This window comes from Micromys minutus (genome assembly GCF_963924665.1).
Source record: "Micromys minutus genome assembly, chromosome: 12".
Classification (NCBI taxonomy): Eukaryota; Metazoa; Chordata; class Mammalia; order Rodentia; family Muridae; genus Micromys; species Micromys minutus.
The window spans coordinates 16,732,944-16,752,082 of record NC_137981.1 but is presented as its reverse complement, the minus strand read 5'-3'; the positions used below and the strand labels follow the sequence as shown (position 1 = coordinate 16,752,082).

Sequence of the window (19,139 nt, the reverse complement as noted above, 5' to 3'; positions counted from 1 at the left end):
ACAGACTGGGCAACAGAGAAAAAGATAAAAGATCATTTCCTGAAGTGGAAATTTCTGGAGACTCAGGTCATAGTAATGCTTTGCTGGGGCAGACAGGCGAAAGCACGTTTTGCACATGAGAGGATGTGTGATGTTTAGAAAGAAGATAAATAACTCCAGAGACACTGGGCACAGCTTATGCTTTGGTTCAGCTTGCACCTCAATAGTCTCCCTTGATGACCCTCTGGCAGTGGTTGGCCTCACACGTCATTGCTGATCTTTGTCACTGATCTCAATAGAGTAACTCGCCAGTTTTGAATTCTGAAGCATGTCCCTGACAGTTTATAATTAGATTGCTTCAATTTTACCCTGCTCATATTTCAAACTTTTCCTGACAAAATTGAGAAAGCTCATAAAAATATTTCATATTTTATACTACTGCCTGCAAAATGTATTTTACTAGCTATAAAATATGTATTCTCACTTACTGGTCTTGGTGTTAGGACGGTCATCTGGACCAAGCTTTCAATTGTCCCTGTGAGGAGAGGCTACTAGGGGAACAAGATTGTCAAGCCCTACACTGTACCATGCAAGATGACAGCCCACTGTGGCTGTGTCGGTGCATTATATCCTTGTTCCCGGAGCCACTACCACCATTCTCTCTGATCCTGTGCCCAAGAAGCATTGATGACCGCTACCCATCAGGCAGGGGCTGCACTTGCCACCATGGGCAACTTTGCCAAGGCCACCTTTGCAGCTACTTGTCCCACCTTCCTAACCTCTGGAAACAGACTGGCACCAAGTTTCCTTTCCTTAGCTGGTGAAATTCACTCACCATCTATGTAGTAAGCTTCAGGGCAGCCAAAAACACAATAATGGTCTCTACAAAATCAAAGCCTAGAAAGGTTAACTCCGTCTCACACTAGTGCATGTGGAGGTGAAACACTTGGAACCCAGTATGGGAAGGGCTTGAGAAGTTCTGTTTGAAGTTGACCTTCACAAATCTAACTTTCACCTACTCTGTAACCAAGTTAATGTGCTCTGAGAACCACTCTACTTTTACTTTATATTCAACCTGTTCAGAACTGAAGACCCAAGAAAACACTGTAACCAATCTTGCTACACTTTGGACTTCAGTGTGAATCCAGGTTCACCTGAATTCACAGCCTTAACCAATTCAGCAAGGCCAGAAAAACCATTTTCTGCCTTACAAGATTTGCACAAAAGATTAAGACAAAAGCTCCTCAGTCATTTTTGGTTTGTTTTTGTTTTTGTTTTTTGAGACAGGGTTTCTCTGTGTAGCCCTAGCTGTCCTGGAACTCTGTAGACCAGCCTGGCCTCAAACTCAGAGATCTGCCTCTGCCTCCTGAGTGTACCACCATTGCTCAGGTGCTCATTACCATATTTGCTGTGCAGTTAAAGAAAGATGGCCTTGACTCAGCATTTAAATTAGGTGACTCAGCGTTTAGGTGATGAGAACAGGAGAGATCAAAGCCTTCAAATTCCTGTGCACATACCTATGGACACACACAATTAAAAATAAAAATATATGCATTCCCAAATAAACACATTGACAACTGTTTAAAAAGGTAAAACGGTTTTATTTTAAACAAATACCGATGAAATCAACAAATAACCCTGTCAGTATAAATTATTTTTAAATATAAACAGAACACATATGCATCAAATTGCTCTCTCATTCACTGGCATAAGCACACCTCCAAAACCGAGTAACACAAATGAAAATACTTGACTGTTACATGTTAATACATGTTAATAGCAAGCCACCATTTTCCAAGACCATCATTTTTGGCCACCATTTTCCACAACCATCATCATTTTTACAGTAATATACTAGCAGAGAAAACTCAATGCACACACTTAACATATACATACTAGACTCCAAAGCACCATGTAAATATAACACTGGTGCTTACGTAAGCATAAACGCAGCCTGGTCTGAAACAGGGCATAGAGACTGAGAATCAAGAAATGCCCATGCCCTAAGCAAACAGTGAAGGAACCAAACAGGAAGCCATACACCATACTGCAAGCCAGCTTCTTCTAAGTCAAAACGTAAAGCGAGCTCAGGGATGCAGGGAAAGTCTTGAAGTCAAAGATGTGCTAAACTCTTTTTGCTTTAAATGCCCTGCTGCAGATTTGCTGCTCTGCTTCATGGCCTGGAGACGCAAAACTGAAGAAGTTGTGAATGGGTTCAGGTGCTGTGGGAGAACACACGAAAAATGGTCTGCACTGGACATCTTCATCTCCACCACTGTGATTTCTAACTGGTGTCCGGTCCAAAGAAAACTGTGAGCTATTCCCTAGGGGAGAAATTAGGAAAGAATTTAATAATATTTACTAAAAGATTAATAACCACTGAATAAATAATAATAAAATTTAGCTCCGATAAGATGGATAATATAATTATCTTAAACTCATCTACCAGACCAAAGGCAATGTCCGTCTACTTTTCCCTACCATAGAATATCCTAAATCCTCTGTGAAAAAAATCCAGCAGATGGTGTAAGCGTCTGATCTTCCCTGGCTTTTCAGGAAGAAAAATGGCTGATTCTATTTGCCTAAGGACAGCAGGGACTAAAAGCTAAGGAGAGATTGGGTGTAGAAGAACACTCTGTTGTAGCAGACAGAGGTTGGTTCTAGCACTCACATAGTAGCTTACAATTACTGTTTCTGGATCCAACACCCTCTTCTGGACTCCACGGGCAGTATACATGTGGTGCACATATAAGCACACACGCATGCACACACACACACACACACACACACACACACACACACACTGAAAAGAATATTTTGAAAAATGTACTAAAGAATGAAAAACGTACAAGGATAAAAAAGTGTCCAATGGTCATTTGGAATGACTAGATTGCCATTTATAATGAAATTAAGCAAAAAAAACTTGTTTTAGACTGGGCCTCACTCTAGTCCTGAAGCTGGTTTGTAAAGCAGTTGGCAAAGATCCACCTGCCTCTGCCTCCCACAAGCTGAACGCTCACGCCACCTCACGTAGCCATGGGATGTTCTCTGCCACAGCCTTAAGACATTCTGTCTGTATGCTCTGCTCACCTCAGTCCCATTCTAGAACATTTGTCCCTCTGAAACTTTCTCCCTAGCCTATAACACCAAAACGTGAGTACTTGGGAATCATGTGTCTACGTCAACTTACACATCACGTTAACGTGAGGAAAAAACTACTGGATGCTATTGCACTGGTGCCAACATCCACCCACCCATCACAGAAGATCCAGAGTCATTCTGTATGACTCTTGGCCAGGCCAGCTAGGGACAAGCTGCAGTTGCCCCCCTCCCTGGGACAAAGCACCCAAGAATGTTGTGAGGCTCTTAGCCAGGTTAAGTTGCCCCTGCTCTGAGACTTTTCCAAAACACCCATTTTTGAGAAAGTAAACAGGACAGAATTTACTGACTGACAGCCACAAGGTCTCATAGAAAAGTCCAAATATACATTATACATTATCAGCCTAAACCTCCTCATCCAATGAATCCAAGGATTACTGTAACCCACCAATGAGACACCACCCCATGCTGTTGCTGAAATCTGCCCTCAGAACTGTATAAAAAGTGTGTACTTTGAGACCTCAGTGTCATCTTCTGCTTGCAGAACGATCCCAGTATATTGGACTTAACAATTTAACCTCTTGCCCGTTGCATCTGTCTCAGTCTATCTGTGTCCCTGTGGGAGTGGACACCCCGATCGTTGAGCCATGGGCGTCCAACAATCCTAGATGTTGAATTGCATAATTGACAATTATTGCATCCTTATTACTTAGAATTGTGTCCAAGAGCCTAGCACATAAAATGCATTAGATAATTATGTGATAACAGAATAAACAAATGATCAAAGAGCAGAAATAACTAACCCTGGGCCAGCAAGGTGGCTCAGTGGGTTACTGTGCAGAGATTAATTCTGTTCAATTTGAGAAAAATTTAAAGTAGGCATGGTGGTGCACTCTTTAAGTCCCAGGATTAAGGCAGGAAGATCTGTGAGTTTGAGGCTAGCCTGGTCTACATAGTGAATCCTAGGACAGGCAGGGTTATGTAGAGATCCTATCTCAAAAAATAAATAAATTGAAAGAATAAAAATAATTTAAATGTATGTAAATCCACAAGAGCAATGGTGTAGTAAATAAGACAAGGAATCCACAGCTCAGCTGATTGTGGTTCATCACTCTGAATGTGGGGAACCATGCAGCACAATGTAATAAAACTAAGAGTTGGGTGTGAGATTCCTTCTTACCTGACTGGAAGCCGAAGACTCCAGACTGTGGGATCATAGCTGGTTCCAGGGAGCCTTCTTGGCTAGCAATCGTGATATTCCTGAGCCTGAGGCTATCGTAAAGGCCTTGGAGCTTTTGGTACTGGCGATTGCGCTCCATAAGTTTTTCAGAGATATCGCTAAACTTCTTCTTGTATTCTTCTAGAACTTTCTTCATGGAGGTGACCTCCCCTTTCATAGAGGTCAGTTCTACATCCTTGCTCTGGATTTGCTGTGTGTATATCTTCTCCATCTGCTTTAAGTGGTTCTCGGCTTTGCTGAAATTATATTCTTGGTAGAGACGTTCCTGCTGTACCTGTCCAAATAAATGAGAATTGGCACAATATTATAGACTCTAAGTCCTCACCGAGCTGAAGTGGAAGGAATGCTTACACAGGGACATCATTATCACCATATTTAAAGCCTGGTTAAAAACATAATCACAACAATGAGTGGACTACAGAAAGCAGGCTGCTCAAAAAACTATGCCACCAAAACAAGTATGTCTTATCTACTAGTGACATGCAGCCTGAAAGTTAAGAGCAGAAGTTAGGTGTGAAGGCTTATGCATGTAGCCTCAGCAGACAGGAAATGTAGGCAGGCGGATCAGGGCCACCTAGGCCACATGGAACAAAAAACAAGAAAAATTCATATTTACAGGACACATAGATGAAGTCCAATTTCCCCAATGATCCAGAGTAAAATAATAAGATCTCAAAATATCCTTACTTCCTAGAATTTACACACGTATAACCCCATGTTGGTCAGAACATGTAAATAGAACATAGCAAATCGAGTAGTGCAACCACTTTGGATAACAGTTTGGCATGGTTGGCATGTGCGCAACCCTGGGCCTGATCCTTAGCACCACAAAAAAAACCTCTAGATAAACAGGAGTAGGAAACTGCAATACAGTATAAACAATAAGACACAAGCCCAGATGCTGGGGTTGGTCTGGTGTCACTATGTAACGAAACACTAAGTTTCGTTAAGACGAATGAAATCTCACACTCTAGTCTTTATTGTGCAAACCTCGTTCCCCAAGGTCAACAGAAGGCCTGTGATTGGGTAACAGAGACTTCCTGAGAGGGAGAAAGAAAGCTTTTCACCAGGAGACAGGAGAGGACGCATAAGTGACTAGGAGCATGGAAGGTACAACTAGGCACATAATTGGATGGGATTAGGTGGTCAGGTTAGTTAATGAGCTAGTTAGGAGTCTACTTCAGCTAAGGCCTAAGCTCTGAAATATTGAAAGGTCTCTGTGTGGTGATGTGGAGAGCTGGCTGGTTACGGGGTAGCTGCTGCCATGTTAACTTTCAGCACTAAATTGGTAAGAATATTAATAATCACTATTCACACAAGAACAAAAATACCTACTTAGCACATGACAAATGCTTAAATAATCAAAATTAGGGAGAAATATTTAAACAAAGTTTTCTGCACATTCATGTATCGATATGAGATATAAATATAATAATGAAGAGACTTTTTCTAGGAAATCCCTCAGAGGGTAGTTAGGATTGAATCCAGTGGTAAAGCACTACCTTTTAAGCACAGGGGCCTGGGTTTGGCACCTCACACCAGGAGAAAGACGATCCTCCATCGGCTTCAAATTACACTTCAGTGTATGCTTGTTCATAGAGGGTGACACTACCTATCAAGTATGTTTCTCACAAGAGAGCCTAGCTCTCCTCTGGTACCGAATCCAGTTTTAGACAAGCACTGCGCACTGAGACGTCCCCCCAGCCCCTAGGCACTAACCTGGTATGTCCAGAAGGCCAGTGCTCGGGAGCTAATGTCCAAAACAACCTCTGGTCGGAGCCCTGCCAGTACCATAGCTTTGTACTCCTCTGACGGACTGAGTTCTGTCCGGACAATATCTAGCTTTCCAGAAAGGGTGCTGTTGCAAGCTGGGCAGACTGCTGGCGAGCGGCTGAACTCACCGCTGCCATGCTGATCACAGAAGATGTGAGAGCAGGCAGTGACCCAAGCGTAGCCAGAGAGCCTGATCCGACACTTCCGATAATTGCAGAGCAACATGTCTTCACACAGAGACATGGTGAATCTCCAAAAGAATCCTAACGAGGAATAAGATGAGTCAAATTATAATGAAGATGTAATAAAAAAATGTGCTGTCATTTGATTTTTTTAAAAAAACTGGACATTGTTTTAATAAAAGTATATTGATTAGGTCTGGTGAGATGGCTCAGCAGTTAAGAGCACTGACTGCTCTTCAAAGTTCCAGGTCTTGAGTTCAATCACATGGTGGCTCACAACCATCTCGAATGGGGTTTGGTGTTCTCTTCTGGGGCAGCATACTCGAATACATAAGATAAATCTTTTTTTTTTTTTTTTTAAAAAAAAAAAGATATATTGACTTCAGCCTCAATGCCTTGTCATTCCAAGGCCATGAAGTCATCCAGTCATAGTTCCAGCTCTTAGCAATGTCAAAAAATAATATGCACAAGCAAAATGTGTAGAAGCATCATATAGTAAAGAGACAAAAATTCAATCTGTCCTTTGTGCCATTTTCCAACACTAAAACATACAGCATTCTAACACCAGGAATTGAGATGCCAAGTCATTCATACAGGACTTGAGAGGTAGAAACAGACCTGCTTAAAATTCAAGGTCTCTAGACTTATTCATCAGCAGAGTTCACTATAGAAAGCAACAGTTTTAACAAGTCATATTTAGTATAATACCAGTGTAGCAATTATATATACCAAGAAAAAGTAAGCACATTTCATATCCAAGTTCCCTTAGTACTAAGAGCTTCCTTAGTAGTGTGATCAATGGGCTACACCTCTAATCCTGACTTTGCTCCAGGCCACCTTAGGCTTCGAGGCTACACACCAAGGTCCTGTCTCCAGAACACAAACCACTGTCAGTCTAGTTAACTTGGGGGCAATGGATACACTGACACCTTCATCTCAAATGTCACACCTGTACAGCCGAGCGCCTGAGGATTCTGTGAATCTGGGGCAGCTATGGGCTGCAATGAGACCGTCTTCGGATTTACCTACACCCTTGCTCGTTTCCAGATACAACTCACATCATATAAGAGGCCAATTTTACTTCACCTCCAGCAGGGCAATGCGCCCTTCCTAGCTGAGGTGCAGCCCCCACACTGCCACAGGGCAGCCGGGAAAGTCAAGCAAGATGGCGGCAGGCCAAGCTTTTCAGAACATGACCCAGTTTCCCCTTAATTTCTCGCCTTCCCCCAACTTTCACAGGAAAAACAAATACCTGCAGCAAGGTAACCTAAAAGAGGTCGGCCTCTGACCGAGGTCGCGGGATCCGCGTGGCCGAGCTGCCAGGGCGCATGCGTGGCGCCCGCAAGGGCTGATGGGAAGCACGAGGCGGGCTGCTGGCTAGCACCAGGCACTCACTGCTGAGGTAATCTGATCCCTGCTTTTACAGGTCTATTTAATGATCAGCTTCTCTAAGCCTGTCTGCACTAGTTATTCACAAGGTGCTTGAATGGAAGCAATGGCAGTGGGATGCACACGCCTTTATAATCACTATTCCGTGATTTGAGGGATCGCCCTGAATGGAGCCCAGCCTGGTCTACTAGAGATCGAGGAAAGCTAAGGGTAAGAGACCCGGTATTTTTTTTTAAAGTAGTAACTGTTCCCATTTCTTTAATCCCAGGAGAAAGACTGAGCTCCAGGCTAGCCCAGGCCATATAGTGAGAAAGAAATTCATTACTTGTTGGCTGTCCTTACAGAAGCCTGCGCATGTTTCCACATCGATCGCCCAGGGTTGGAAGCAGCCCTCTGAGAGCAGGTCTTCTAGGACAGTAATAACTGCAGTACCAGGAGACACTTTTGCTGGATAAGTGACTGTTTTGAAAACTTTTACGTTGTCTGTGTATCTGTCATGTGCATATCAGAAGAGGGCATAGGATCCCATGAGAAACTCAGGACCTCTGAAATAGCAGCAGTCTGGGCTCTTAACTGCTGAGCCAAATGTCTCCAGCTCCTAAATACTGCTGTAATTCTGCCCTTCTGAGAACTCGTTGTAAAATTTATTTTTCCCTAGCAACTTAAATCCTGGAAGTGATATGTAAGGATAAGAACTAAGTTAGTAGGAAGAAATCAAAGAGAATTTAAACCTCAAACGACTATAGCTGGCTTTATTCAAAGAAAAATGTAGCATCTCCAGTTCTGAACAGGCCATAATCAGGGCACAGGACCCACCCCCCCCCCAGTCACTCAGCAACCAGACCTTAAGGAACTGCAGATTACACGCTCCACGGTGGGTTTGAGCTAAAGATGGGGAACAGAGAAGCTGGTTTGGAAAGTGCAGGACATATATTACTTACTTACTGGGTGTCTGGAATTTACTTCTACCTTAACTTGGGTGAGGAGTGTTTAAGTAGATTCCTGGGTATACTATAACTGAGCACAACCTCATTAAATGTCAGAGTATAAATACAGTATTTTAATACTTATTTTGCGACCTGAACTCCCTAAATTTACTGTTGCAAAACCCATCCTTGGAGATAAATCCTAGCCAAGTAATACCTCGTTGCTTGGCCTCATCCCTCCAGACACACTAAAGCACACTAATTTATCATACTGACATTCTTTTCTAGACTTTCATGGTTAAGAAACAAGACTAAGCCTCCTTGACATTTGAAAAACTCCCAAATACCTTGGAGCTATGCTAATGTATGTTGCCCCATAAATTTCAGACACAAAATGCAAGCGCCCTGTGGAACCACCAGGGTTTACTTTGTGTTCCTGTTCATCTGACTTGCAAGTTCATTTTGTGACTTTCTGGTGGGTCAGCAGCTTTCAGTCTACCCTCACATTGAATATTTTGTCTTCAGTTTTATTATTTAATTGGCCCCAGCGATGTTGGCACATGTCTCTAAATCCCAGCACTCAGGAAGCAGAGGCAGGCAGATCTGAGATTTCCAGGCCAGCAGAGTATACAGGGAGTTCAAGGACACCCAGGACTGTTAAGAGAAACCATGCCTCCAGGGAAAAAAGAAATTCATTACTTGTTGGCTGTCCTTACAGAAGCCTAGGTTTGATTTCCAGCACCTACACAGCAAACTGCCTATGCTCCAGTTCTAGGTTCTGATATCCTCTTCTACCCTCAGCACCAGCCGTGTCCATGAAGACTTACACTTAAAAACCCTCAAACACATATTACATTCTAAAATTTTTATTAAAACTCAAACATGAACGTCCTAATAACTCCCCAAAAATCAACCACTATGGAATACTAATATAATCCAAAAGTTCTCTGTAGCTATGGGCCATGCTTTGAACACTTCACCCTAGAAGGCCTGCTGCTTTGTAATTGACTTGGCAAAGTCCAGAAAGCACCACTGTGGACAACAGAAAGCCTGTCTATCCTTACGAAGCCCTGAAAAGGCGAGCCAGTTTTTTTTTTTTTTTTTTTTTTTTTTAATGATAGTCTTACCTAGGCTCAGTGAGAGGAGCAAAGTTTACTTCCAACCACGTAAAGCATTTAGAAGATAAGACACTCTTATGAAACAGAAAAGACCGTTCTTACCAAAGCTTGGTTAGTGGCAAACCAAGATCAGTCTGCTAAAAAATGTTACTCGGTTATATAGAGATACACAATACATTCTCATCCCATACCGTGCCTGATTTCAGAGCTAAACTGAGCTTTGGGAGCCAATGGTAATTTAACTTTCTATGTATAGGCGGCGGTTTGCCTATGTCTACACACCATGTCTGCAGTACAAACATGAGCCAGATGAGGGCATCAAATCCCCTGGAACTAGAGCTAGCTTAGCTACAGAAGGTTTTTTGTGAGCCTCCTTCTAGTCCTCTGGAAAAGCAACCAGGAACTCTTAACCCCAACCACCTCTGTAGCCCTGAGGTCAGAAGTTTCTAGGTAATATAGATTACCCTTTGAGTCTTACGCTGTCATAAGATAAAAGATCAGAAAACTTGCCCTTTAAGTAATAGAACACAATAAGCCAATCTAACTAGAAGCCTACTATGTATACCATATATAACCACTATACTGTACTACCTCCCAAGATCTTTGGCTTTTAAAAAAAAACTAAAATTCAAGCAGCTCAAACTACAAAGCAGAATTTTCAGATTCTTTTATGTCAAAAATCTCCAAATCTCACAAGACTTACCATTACTATCGTTTTTTCATACAACCATGATTTACATACAGCATGAAGGTCCATACAGGAAATGTGATTGATTAGTATCAACCTGGTGTCTTTACTTCTTGTATTTCATCCTTCGTTTCTAGAGATGGGAGCAAAGCGGGGTATACAATGCTGTTCATAAGTTGCTTCCAAATTTCTTGTACAAAAATTTATAAAGTGTTATATAAGGAATTATGTATGGTCCATAACCTGTTTGCCATGCAAACCCGTTTAACATAAACTCATAGAACTGCATAATGGTAATCATAAAGACTGACTTAAAGGTGATGTGTTTAAAACTGTCAAACTTAACCAAGTTCACGTCTCAGCGACTCCAGCCCCAGGGAATCCAATGTTCTCCACAGGCATAGGAGGCAGCAAAATACCAATATACATAAAACAAAAATTTTAAACTGTCAGTCTCGCTAGCTAGCAGAATTAGATCAGCTATCAGGTACTTTTTCTGTAGCTCAAGATATTAAGGCTCAACTAGATTTATCTCATTAGTACAAAAATCACAACACAAAATGTTGCTGATTCTATCAAATATTTTAAATACTGAAGTCGCTGGGAGAGAAGGGCTAAAGCCAAATTAAGAAGTTTCTAGCAAGCTGAATTCAAGTTCGAGTTTGCCCTAACTCTAGTCTGCTCAGGACGTGTGTGTAATCAGTGTGATCAGCTGAAACACGGACTTAACATGCATCTCATCATAGCAAACTAAGTGACTGAGGAAGGGCAAACCACAAACGCTGTTCTTCAGCAAGGAAATCTCCAAAAACCTTCGAGACTATGAAAAGTCAGCCTCTAGTGGCATTGCACCCTAACATCACATCCCTTATTCATGGTAAAGATTAAATTTACCTGATACCAAGTGACTCCAGTTTAATCTAGGATCCAATCGAAATGCCAGAGTAACTGCTTACTGTCCATCTGTTATAAAAACACAAAGGTCATATCATAACTACATACACTCAACATGTGCTACAGATCAAGTCATAAGGAAAATTAGAGTAACTTTTATTTTCAACTTAACTTAAAGCCAGCTGTGGTGGTGGACACCTGTCATCCCAGCAGGCTGAGGCAGGAGAATGGAATATTGAAATCAAATTTTGGTCACACCAACTGTGAAGTCAACTTACCTTTGGCTGCAAAGGCCTGGTAAAACATAAATTAACAAAATTCCAAGCTAACATCAAACTGGGGGAGGACCTCTGCACAAATGCAGAATTTTAGAAATTACTATGGGGCTTGAGAGCTGGCTCACAGGAGCACCTGTTCTAGGACCTAAGCTCTGCTCCCAATTCCCCTATCAGGCTCGCAGAAGGCCAGGAGTCCAAAACTCTGCTCGGACAAAGCAAAAGTGTGAAAAAACAATTCATAAGGTTTTTTGGTAAGTAGAATAGTAATCTAAAATAAGTTTTCAAATCATATTGTAATTTCTCTTGAGCAATTACTAATAATTAATCTGCCATAAGAAAAACTTCCCCAGACATAGGAAAAATCACTTGGGGCCCCTGTTGGCCACAAGATGGCAGTGTAAGGAGACTTACCTCCTCTGTCCTATGAGCTTTGTAACAAGACAACCACAGAATCAACTAATCTGAGCTCACAGGGACTCAGCCTACACAGGACTGACTCAAACACCTTGCACATATATTGTGTAGCTCAGTATTCTTGTGGGATGCGTAATAAAGGAGCAGAGACTGTCTGACCTTTGCCTGCTTTTGGAACCCTTTTACTGGGTTACCAGTCTAGTCTTAAAGAGGTACCCAGTCTTATTGTAACTTTATATGCCAGGCTGGGTTGATTATCCTGGGAGGCCTGCTCTTTTCGGAAGGGGAAGTGGGATGGGAGAGGATGGGAGATGAGGTGGTAGGGAAAATTGTATTTGGGAGGCAATGAGAATTGTTTTATGAGAACACTATAGCTGTACTCCAGTAGAGAGCACCAGATCCCAATACAGATGGTTGTGAACCACCACGTGGTTGCTGGGATTTGAACTCAAGACCTCTGGAAAAGCAGCCAGTGCTCTAACCGCTGAGCCATATCTCCAGCCCAGCAATGAGAATTTCCCAGTTATGGAAATGAAGTCCATTTTGACAAGTAAGCCTCCAGGCACTTCTACCGGAAATTATGACCTTTATTGTATGCAATTTAACAATAAACTCATTGTTAGGTTAAGGATGGGCAGGATAGATCATCATCTGGATGTGATAGCTGAGTGCAAACCCACATTCAAGAAGATTTTTGGACTTAAGGCCAGTTTGGCCCAGTTAATCCAAACAAAAAGAATCCCTTTTTGAGGAAGGCTTCTGCAAAAGGTATGTTTTAGGTAGGTATTAGAATTAAATGTGCAGTAATCACTGAGTCCAGCCACATAAAAAAATCTTAAGACCCTCTGATAATGAAAGGGGCCAAGCACAAGAAACAGAAAAGACCATTGCCTTTTCAAATCTTGGTAAGTGCCAAACCAAGATTATTCTGCTGAAAAATGTTATACTCAATTATATAGGGAAACATAATAATTTCTCATTCCATACCATGCCAGATTTCAGAACTAAACTGAGCTCCAGTAACCAATGGCAATGGCACTGAGTAGGCTACTGACTTGGCAGACACAGAACTTAGGTGTGTTTTGCCTACATGTCCACACACCATGTCCAGTGTATATACGAACTAGGTGAGGGCATCAAATTCCCTGGAACTAGAGCTAGCTACAGAAGGTTGTTTGTGAGCCTCCATCACAATCTAGGGAATTAAAACTAGATAATTAGATCAAAACTATTTGATTAGAATTAAGTTTCCTGTCACTTAGTTGGAAGGCTGAGGCAGAAAAATCAACACATTCCAGGCCAGCCTGGACTCCTGAGCAAGAGCCTCTCAAAACTTTTCAAATCACCAACATTTTTAACTGTTCAGTAACCTGTATTGCAATCCTGGACAATACTTAAAACACTTAAAAAATACTCCACTGGAAACCAGAACTAAGACTGTTAGCAGGACTAATAAGTTGGTAGGAAAAAAATAAAAGGAATGCTACCTTTAAAATTACCACTACATGTGTGGCCAAGGGTGGTGGCAAATACCTGTGATCAAGACATGGGAGGTAAAAGTGAGAGGGTCAGGAATAATGCCAACCTGGGCTATATATATAAAGCCCAGGGGGAAAGGTGAAAAAATGAAAAAGTTTATATTTACATAGAAATCTGCCTCTGATAAGCTACATCAATTCCCAAAGAAAATAATTCTACCTAAACTCCGCTGTTCCCTTTAGTGAGAGTAACTATGGAAGATGGTTTGCTTTAGGCTAAATGAGAATGGGAACACTAGTCAGAAACTAAAGAAACACGCATGCGCAAAGGGCTGTTCCACGCCACTCATCGCATAAACAGGAGATACGCGAACACATGGGAAGACAGTACAAATGTCAACAGCTTGAACAATGTCTGCCTCAAAAGTCCTTGATCGACCGAAGTGCTTTTTACCTTGTTTGAAAGGGACTACTCTTTCTCATAAAACCTAAATACCTCATTTCCACACCTGACAAAAACACATATCCCTCCCTAAGAATTTTATAAATATGCTATAATCAAAGACTGTTGAATGTGTGGTGTCCCATGCCTTTAATCCCAACAGTAAGGAGGCTAGCGTGGTGTATGTAACAAATTTGAATGAAACCAGCCAGGGGATACTGGTAAGACTCTGTCTCAAAAAAAATTAAAAAAAAAAGAAAAAAGAAAACCTGTAATTTAAGCCTGAGGCAGAAGGTCAGCAAAATTAAAGCAAACTTAATAAGATTCTGTTTAAAAACATCTTTTATACAAAGCAAGAACAGAGAGCCACAGCTCGGCCATCCTCCAGTACCATGGGGAAGTTGCAAGAACCAGCAAGCGAGTAATTGCAGAAAACCTAGTTCAAGATGAGTACCTGCATTTATAGCGCCAGCAGCCTTTAAACCTTCCTCTTGAGAATATCCAAGCCCACTTCATAAACATTCTGGGGTTTTCACAGGGACCCTGGGCCTGCGCTGGGCTGGACTCAGCCGCTGGGTTGAGTGATACAGTCTCAGCTCTTCCAAGGACACATTTCATCTTCAACCTGAAACTAGAGAGAAGAAACAGGTGATGAGGTACAGCTATCACCAAGTGACACAGACACCAAGTTCCATTTTGAACTCATTCTGAGCAGTTTTACCAGGGACAATACATCTATGATCAACCATGCGGCTCATGACTGCTGAAGATGGAGGAGTGCCTGAAGGCTGTGGTTAAAGACCTTACAATTGGGATACAGGGCCAGCAAAACTTCACCTACTTCATGTTTCCCCCCCTTAGGGCTCATCATCTACTTCCCACACATCACCTCATTTTTTAATTACATGATCATTTTAAAATACGCAAGCAAGTGGCAAGGTAAATACACTTAATGGCAAATAAACTCACTATTCTTTCCCTAGCTTCATTGGCAGGCTGAAGAGATGGCTCAGGTTAAGAGCACTGACTGCTCTTCCAGAAGTCCAGAGTTCAATTTCCAGCAACCACGTGGTGGCTCACAACCACCTGTGAGATCTGATGCCCTCTTCTGGCAGGTAGACGTACGTTCAGGCTGAATGCTGTAAACACATTAAGACTTAATTGACAAATCCAAGCTGCATCATCTAATGGGTCTGTGTGGAAGATGTGGTCGGCACACTTATCTACCATTAAAAATTCCCGTGCAGATTTTCAGAACTTACTCTACTATGCCTGCATGTATTTGCAGTGTGTTCCTGCTCCCCAGAGCCCATAAGGGGACATTGGATCTCCTGGAACTAGAGCTGCTGACTGACAGTTAAGACACTATGAGTGCTGGGAACTGAATGCAGGTCCTCTTGCAGCACTTTTAACTGCTGAGTCATCTCTCCAACCTCAGATATCTAGAATCCTTTTAAATGAGAAAATACTGGGGCACCCATGGTGGTGCGCACCTTTAGTGATCCCAGCACTCCAGAGGCAGACAGGCTGATCTGTTGTATTCTGAGTAAGGCCAGTCCGGTCTACAGACTTCCAGCACAGCTGGGCACAGCTGGAACCCATCTCATACAACAAACCATTGTGATGCTATTTAGTTACTCACTTGGGAGAAAGTAAGATCATAAGCTATCAAATAAATTACAGCCTGTACATATATTAGTATTGACAAAGCATCTGAATGTTCTTTACTTGTATGGAGAAAAGCAGAGTATATATATTTATGTACAGAAAGCAGAAGTGAATACTCATGCTTTACTGTGTATGCACCAAGCAGCCTAGGATACAGTCCTAGGGAGACAGGTAAGAACTTCACAGTGCACTCAGAACCTGTTCAGTCCTGTCACTAACCACAGTTCTAGGGGACCCAATGTCCTATTATAGACTCTCAGGTACCAGGCACATTTGTGGTACACATATACACATGCATGTAATTATACTTAGAGACAAGTAAGTCAAGGACATAGAAGCCACATGTGCCTATTAGCACATTCAACTCGTTAGGTTAGCGTTCTCTTACATTTTCTGCTTACATCCCCCATTGGGTCAGGTCAGGTGGGATCCACACACCTTGGATCCCAGCACTCAGGAGACAGAGGTCCAGTGGATCTGAGTTGAGGCTGCTCATGTTTACATAGCAAGTTCCAGTACAGCAAGAGCTTCATGAGACCCTGTCTTGAGAAAAATAAAGAGTTGGAGAGATGGCTCAGTGGTTAAGAGACTGGCTGCTGTTCCAGAGGTCCTGAGTTTGATTCCCAACATAGTAGCTCACAACCATCTGTAATAGGATGATGCCCTCTTCTGGTGTGTCTGAAGACAGCTACAGTGTAAAAATAAATCTTTAATGAGTTCTATTCCCAGCACCGTTGGACAGCTCGCTGCTGTTGCTAACTCCAGGGGATCAAATAGCCTTCTGAAACCGGCATACTGTAGGCTATACCCCACCAACATGTAGGGACTTAATTAAAAAAATAAATTGTTAAAAGGAGCATTCAGCCTAGCGGTGGTGACCCATGCCTTTAATCCCAGGAGGGCAGATCTTGAGTTCGAGCTACAAAGATTTCCAAGATAGCCAGAACTGCAGAAAGTACGTTTCAAAAAAAAAACAAAACAAACAAAAAACAACAAAAAACTTAACATTGACTAGTATCAAGAAGAAAAGCAGAAATCTTGTGAGCTCCACACAAGAGGTCATGAAGAGAAAACTTTTCACGAAAAAAAAAATCCATGTGGATACTATAAATTCACACCTTTCACAAAGTAGTTAGCTACTAGCTAGGATGCATCTTGTTCGCGCTTCACAAAGGAAGCCCAGAACCGCTCACACTAGCCTCCGAGCAGACCAGTATCACCAGAACAGAACCGGGGGTTACAATTTGAATATCGGCTTAAACAAAGCTACCTGGTCCTTCTCAAAGTGTCTCAAGTATTTTAGATGCTACCGTCAGCCTTCCTAGGGCTTGTTAAATTACCTGTCCTCGGAGTTTGCTATCTAGTCTCACACGTGTTCTCAGCAAAAATATACAACACTGTCCACAAAAGGTTCACAAATACACAACATTCACCAGAGAAGAGACGTGAACTCACACAAACACACACACCCAGGATCGCCCCAAATTAGCGTCGGGGTAGGAGCGGTGCCTTTCCCAGTTAAGTGATGCCGAGGATTTCCACAGATTCAGGAACTCTGAACACCAGGTACTGTCTCTGGGTCTCCTGGCTTCGGAAAAGCTGGCAAACCCCGGACTGCCGAGGCCCACGTGGAAACAAACCAGGTAGACCACCTACCTGCCCTCCCCTAACATCCCAAATGAGAAACGTATCTCTGCTCAATTCACAAACACCAGCGCTGACCTGAAATAAAAGCCTCTGGTTCGATCCCTTAAAAGAAGAAGTTAAAAAGCAGAGACCCGAATTTTAAAGCCAGAGATCCAAATTAACCGCGCACTTACCAGAGCACCAGAAGCTAGAGATAAGAGAACGTTGGATGACGGGAAGCTACCTAAGTAATGGGCCTCCGAACCTGATTGGCTGAGTTCAAGAAGCCTCTCCTCCTCCTCTTCCTCCTCCTCCTCCTCTTCTTCTTCCTCCTCCTCCTCCTCCTCTTCTTCCTCCTCCTCCTCCTCCTCTTCCTCCTCCTCCTCCTCCTCCTCCTCCTCTTCTTCCTCCTCCTCCTCCTCCTCTTCCTCCTCCTCCTCCTCCCTCCCCCTCCTCCTCTTCTCCTCTTCGTCCTCCTGATCTTAAAATGTGCTGCTGGACTGCGTGCGACTCAACTTTATTATAAGAAAACACCTACACGAAATTTCTTTCTGGATTACGGCACACAACACAAGCAAACACAGATAGCTGAAGCGGTTCAGGCATGCCCTTGTTCTGTTCCAAACAATTTCCATCCTGAGTTACCTCTCGTCCTTCTGCAACCTCAACATGGTTAATTTATGCAAGGTAATGGGTCCAATTATAAACAGATTATAACTAGCCAAGTTAGAAATCGCATTCAGGGCAATCTTCAAGCAACAAGACAAGGGTGGGATTAGCAGGTCGCCCTTGAAATTAGGTTTTCCCTTGATGGGTGTAAGCTTTGCCTGCCATCTGCATAGCAGCTGGACACCCTCATTCAGACGAAGACGCACGCTACAGAACAGGAAAGGATCTTTACCAAGTACATATCCAATAGAGGATTAGATCTAAAACACAGTTTAAAAAAGATAACTTTAAAATTCACATCAAGAAAACAAATAACCCAATTTAAAAGTGGGGTACGAATCTAAACAAATCTCAGGATGAAGCACAAATGGTTAAGGATCAGCATCCTTAGTCATCAGGGGTTTGCCAATCAAAGCTGTTCCATCTTACCCACGTTAGAGGACCAAGATCAACAGAACAAATGACAGTTCGTGTTGGCAACGATGTTGGAAAAGGAAAACACTCATCTATTACTGGGAAAGTGAAAACTCGCATTTTCCTCGAGAATCTGATAACAGATCTACCTCAAGTTCCAGCTATATACTACTCTTGGGCATATACCCAAAGGATGCTTCATTGTTCTGCACAGACACTTGCTCATCCATGTTCATTGCTGCTTTATGTAATAGCCAGGAATTAAAAATAGCCTAGTCAGAAAAAAAAAGTGTGGTACTATACAGTGAAATATTACTTATCTGTTAAAAATGAATAAATAGAAAAAAATTGTGAATGGGGAATGGTGGCAAACACCTTTAATCCTGGCACTGGGGAGGAAGAGGGAGAAGCATTGATCCCTGAGTTCAAGGCTTGGTTTACAGAGTGAGTCCCAGGAAAAATCAGGGCAACACACAGAAACCCTGTGGAGGAGGAGGAGGAGGAGGAAAGGCAGGAGAAGGAGGAAAGAAAGAAAAGGAAGAGGAGGAAGAAATTCTGAAAATCACAGATAAATGGATGGAATTAGGGGAGAAAATCATCCTGAGTGAGGTAAGCCTGACCTAAGAAGGCAGACATGTCGTCTCTTCTATGTAGGTGGTAGCTTTTAATGCTTCCATAGGCATGCTGCAACGCAGTACAACCACAAAGTTAGATATAGAGGAGGAGAGCATCACCCCAGGGGAGGGAAATAGAACATATAACTATGGAGAAACAAGGGGAGACCTGGGTTAGAGGATTAAAAGAGAGGGGATGGAGAAAGGAGGTAATGGGGTGGAGATACAAGAAGGGACAATAAGTACGG

General features: G+C 42.5%; 1 protein-coding gene and 1 pseudogene across 2 annotated transcripts in view; one reads left to right on the top strand and one right to left on the bottom strand.

Annotated features, from left to right (window-relative positions):
- The window catches only part of LOC308428432 (large ribosomal subunit protein mL39-like), a 231,237-nt pseudogene that overhangs the window by 31,845 nt on the left and 180,253 nt on the right, over positions 1-19,139 (top strand). The window lies entirely within an intron of this gene.
- Positions 2,104-6,334, bottom strand: CCNB1IP1 (cyclin B1 interacting protein 1; the record flags this gene model as incomplete). Its single annotated transcript, XM_080926056.1, has 3 exons — positions 2,104-2,303; positions 4,259-4,592; positions 6,038-6,334. 3 exons carry the CDS (start codon positions 6,332-6,334, stop codon positions 2,104-2,106), a joined length of 831 nt encoding a protein of 276 aa, XP_080782182.1.